This window comes from Alosa sapidissima, chromosome 11 (genome assembly GCF_018492685.1).
Source record: "Alosa sapidissima isolate fAloSap1 chromosome 11, fAloSap1.pri, whole genome shotgun sequence".
NCBI lineage: Eukaryota > Metazoa > Chordata > Actinopteri > Clupeiformes > Clupeidae > Alosa > Alosa sapidissima.
Genome location: NC_055967.1, coordinates 5093199 through 5098198, shown reverse-complemented (window position 1 = coordinate 5098198; position 5000 = coordinate 5093199). Strand labels below are relative to the sequence as shown.

The 5000-nt window shown below is 49.0% G+C and overlaps 1 protein-coding gene across 1 annotated transcript in view; it reads right to left on the bottom strand.

Annotated features, from left to right (window-relative positions):
• Positions 1-5000, bottom strand: part of LOC121724091 (insulin-like growth factor 1 receptor) — a 41186-nt gene that overhangs the window by 2470 nt on the left and 33716 nt on the right. Inside the window, exon 4 of the mRNA XM_042110440.1 lies at positions 354-359. Coding sequence (XP_041966374.1) covers positions 354-359 — 6 coding nt within the window. The remainder of the gene's footprint in view (positions 1-353; positions 360-5000) is intronic.

Genomic DNA, 5000 nt, shown 5'->3' with positions numbered 1-5000 from the left:
TGGAATACTTTATACAGTTCAGCATGACAGAATGTATTGACTGTATACAAACAATGATGCGTGGACTCCGCCTGGCTTTGTGGAGCCCCTCATAACACTCACTGACATTTACAGTTACATTGTCAGTCACATCTTTAAACACAGGAGAGTCACTCGCAGGCGATGCATACAACTCTATTGGTGCATCTATGAATGAATAAATTAATGAATGAATTCACTAGGCCCAGCGTTAAACCCTAGTCTAGTCTGTTATTCCACATTCAGGCAGTTGTGTCAATGGCTTGCTTTGTGCGAGCAGTAAACCAAAGGAAAACACACACACACACAACACAAAGCGAAAGGCATGGCAAGACTAGGGCCTTTTGTTGCAAGCTTGCACTGTGTCAGTGTGGTAGAACAAAAAGGCCAAAGACAAAGCCAGGAGCTATGGAGTGTGTGTATGACTGCGTCTGCATATGTACAGTATGTGTATATGTGTGTGTGTGTGTGTGTGTGTGGGTGGGCTGAACCCCTGGCTCCTCCTCAGCTAGAGCACAAACACACACATACACACATTCAAGCACACTCCTCACGTCTCACACGCAGTCACCTGACCTCCACCACCACCTCCTCTCTCCCTCTCTCCCTCTCTCCCTCTCTTGCTCTCCCAGTCTCTCATTCATAAAATGGCGGCTCTGCTGTGCACTCCAGCTGCTGGCAGATGGAATTTATGGAGGAAGGGTCACAGCCAGAGGAAAGAGGGAAGAGAGAGAGAGTGAGAGAGAGAGAAAGGGGGAGGAAGATGAGAGAGTGTGTGTTAGAGCAAGAGAAAAGACAAAGAGAGGGATGAGACATATAGAGCAAGAGAGAGAGCGAGAGAGAAGGAAAGAGAGAGAGAGAAAAAAAGAGAGAGAAAAAAAGAGAGAGCGGAGGTATAGGGGAAGACGGGATGTTGTTTTCTCATTTTGGGACTTTTGGAAGGCTTTTTTGCTTCCTCCTCCCTTGCTCTTTGGTCTTCCATTCGCCTGTGTCATTGAGACGTGTGTGTGTGTGTGTGTGTGTGTGTGTGTGTGTGTGTGTGTGTGTGCGCGTGCACTCTCTTTTTTTCCTCCCCTCTTTCTTTTTTGAATCCTACCCACCGTGGCTGTTTTTCCCCTCTCTGGAGCCTTTCCGAGCACTTGCCTACGGTTCTGGAAATGACCCGCCCCCCTACTCCTCACAGTCGCCTCCTCTCATCCCCTCCCCTCCCCTCCCCTCCCCTCCCCACCTCCCACACCACTCATCCCCCCTCCAAAACAAACCTGATACCCCCATGGCCCAGCAGTCCAACTGAAGCCCATTCTACAGCCGGGGGAAGAGAGGAGGGGAGCCTGCGCAGTGCAGCACAAAACAACCCTGGCCAGACAGACAGACAGATAGACAGACAGACAATGAGAGAGGGAGGGAGAGAGAAATAAGAGAGAGAGGACAAGAGAAGAGGAGAGGAGAAAAAGGGAATTCTAAGGTTTTCTTGTTCTCTAGCGCTTAGCCACATAAACAAGAACTTGAGGAATGTAAAGGAACATCTGCTGGATATCCTCCGTCTTTCTCTCAAACAAACAAACTGTCCACTCCATCCGAGCCCCAGAGGAAGGGACAGTGAGAGCCGGACGATCCGGCTCGCTGTCCAAGAAGCAAAACGGAAAGACACAGCTCCAGCTCCAGAAAAGAGCAAACACACACACACACACACAAATGCAAAGGAGAGAAAAAAACACTAATGAAAAATGAGCAGCTCAGCCATCTCACTCCAGCCTGTTTCGCTGCTTTTATGACATGATCAATTGCTGAGATGAGTGCAGTGAAGAGTGTTTGTGTGTGTGTGTGTGTGTGGTGTGTGTGTGTGTGTGTGTGTGTGTTGTGTGTGTGTGTGTGTGGGGGGGGGGGGGGATTTTGCAGGGGATATTATGGAGACTATGGAACCCATACACACTAAGACAAAAGCATGGAGTGCAGGCGTCCACCGTCAGTGTGTATATGTGTGTGTGTGTGGCATGGAGTGTGTGCATGCATGCGTGTGTGTGTGTGTGTGTGTGCGTGTGTGTGTGTCTGTCTGTTAGAGGTGAGTGAGTGCATCTGTGCCACTGTACAAACTGCAGCTTCCCTCTCTCCCATCTCTCTCTGTCTCTCTCTCCCCCTCTTTCTGCTGTCTCTTTGCAGACAAATTAAAACTCACTCAAGCAGGAGGCAAGAGGAGGAGGGTTAGCGTGGCTTGGCTACCCCTCTCCCCCATGCCACAGACTCTGGACCCCCCGCCCCCCCCCCATCCCACCCCACACACACACACACACACACAGACGAAGAGACAAGAGGGTGGGGCAGCCAGCGACATGCACGTGTGCCACACAAAGCAGGCATGTGTTTACAGAGGCCTCTGTGTGTGTGTGTGTGTGTGTGTGTGTGTGTGTGTGTGTGTGTGTGTGTGTGTGTGTGTGTGTGTGTGTGTGTGTGTGTGTGTTTGCGTGCGTGTGTGCGTGTGTGTGTGTGTGTGTGTGCGTGTGTGTGTGACAGGGGTCTCAGTCTGAAGATGGGCACAAAAACAAACCCCTTGGGAAGCCTGGGCCGCTTCAAGCAGCTTAACTCCAATCAGGGCTGCCCTCCTCCATCCCTCTCTCCCTCTCTCTCTCCCTCCCTCCCTCCCTGTCTCTCTCTTCATCCCTCCCTCCCCCTCTCTCCCTCTTCATCCCTCCCTCCTTCTCTCTCTCTCTCCCTCCCTCCCTCCTACCTTCCCTCCCTCTCTCTCTCATTCCCTTCCTTCTTTCCTCCCTTCCTCTCTCTCTCTCTCTCCCTCCCTTCTTCCCTCTCTCTCTCTCTCTCTCTCTCTCTCTCTCTCTCTCTCTCTCTCCTATCCTCCCTTCCCTGTCCCCCTCTTTCTCCCTCTCTCATGTTATGCCAGATGCAAATTACGGTTCCAAATCCTCAGATACCGCTGTGTCCAACATACATTTTAAATATCAGAAATTATTTATAAGAAACATTACGGACACAAATCAATCACAAGAAATAACACAATTGCATTTAATGCAGACTCTCTTTCTCTCTTTCCCCATCTTTCCAAACTCTTCCTGCAGAAAGTGGATGACAATAATACAACAATAACGATACAAACCTGACAAAACTTCCCAGAATTCCTCATAATAATAATAATTGTTTAAAGTCCTGCTGTGTGTTTTTGTTACAGGCGGCTGTCAGACTGTGTGTTTGTGTGTGTGTGTGTGTGTGTGTGTAGCCCCCTCCCCCTTACACTAATAATGGCGGACTGTGCCTCTGCTCCGCACAGCTAATTGAGCCTTTCCATGTCCTGGAGGGCCCACCCAGTCATCCCTCCCCACCCCACCCCACCCCAGCAGTGCCTTCTGCGTCTCGCTTCCGACAGGCAGCCCACACACACACACACACACACACACACACACACACACACACACAGACATTCAGGAACACACACACACACATGAACACAGATACACATGCATTTTGACTTCCAATTCAGAGTGGGATTATGAGCATAGACAAACATAGCTACAGAATGAACTGAATGAAATGACAATGGCACTTATAATACACAATAACAACAAAAACAGCGAGAGGCAGCGCATTCTGTCCCACCCACGAAGAGAGTGAGTTTGCCAATATCATTCAGCCTGAATGTGGGATTTGACCAGAGAACCCACACACACACACACACACACACACACACACACACACACACACACACACACACACACACACACAAACACACGCTTGCATGAAAACATTGTTGAATTTCTGTCATTCCTAGCGTCTCAGTCCTACTCTATCTCACTCTTTCCATTGATGGTATATGTTCTGACCTCTCTAGCTTTCCCTGACCATCCCAACCCATCCCCTCCTCTCAGCCCCTCTCCTTTTTCCTCTAGCTGTGTGTGTGTGTGTGTGTGTGTGTGTGTGTGTGTGTGTGTGTGTGTGTGTGTTTTTGGTCTGTCTTGCCTTCACTCTCCTCTCCTCCCTAAAGATGTTTGCCCACGACCCCAGTGAATGGCAACAAACTCCAGCAAACAGCAACAGAGGAGAGGAATTAGACTGAACATGACAGGGGGAGAAGAAATATCAAGCAGCTTCGTTCATTTTTCAAACCAACAACAAAGATATTTACTCTTACGATATTTTACGCTTTTCATGTTCACAACAGCCATTCAAATTTGAATCCAAAAGAGAGACAGCAAGCGTGAAAGAGAGGGATAGAGAGAGAAAATGAGAGAAGGGCAGCGAGAGCAAGAGTGAATGAAAGAGGGAGAGAGAGGAAAAGAGAGAGGGCAGGCTGTGTTGGTGCTGCTGGTGTGGTTACTGCAGCCTTTCTATTTCTGTGTGTTCCTGCTTCAGAGGAGGAAGCGGTGTGTATTGAATCCAGATGTGAGAGTAAAGCAGGCAGACTACTGGCCTATACATACACACAAGCACACATAGTGTGTGTGTGTGTGCATGTGTGTGTGTGTGTGTGTGTGTGTGTGTGTGTGTGTGTATGTGTGTGTGTGTGTGTGTGTGTGTGTGTGTGTGTGTGTGTGTGTGTGTGTGTGTGTGTGTGTGTGTGTGTGTGTGTGTGTGTGTGTGTGTGTGCGCGCGCCATGAGTAAGGTTTGTGGACTGTGTTGTTGCGAGTATTGATCTGCTTCATGACTTTAACAACACTTCATCTACCCCCTGGGCAGAAGCAACAGCGAAGACTTCAGCTCTATTTACACTAGCTTAAGACAGGCAATGACTTTATTAAACACACACACACACACACACACACACACACACACACACACACACACACACACACACACACACACAGACACACACACACACACAGACACAAGACTAAACTGGGACAGAGGATGTTTCAGGATGGCCTTACTGACTGTGAGGTATTAACTCCATCTGGCATGTGCTATACAATCTACCACTTCAGCTGACATGAATCAGAGATGCCGTGTTCAATGCCAGCGCGTAGAGATGCAGCCC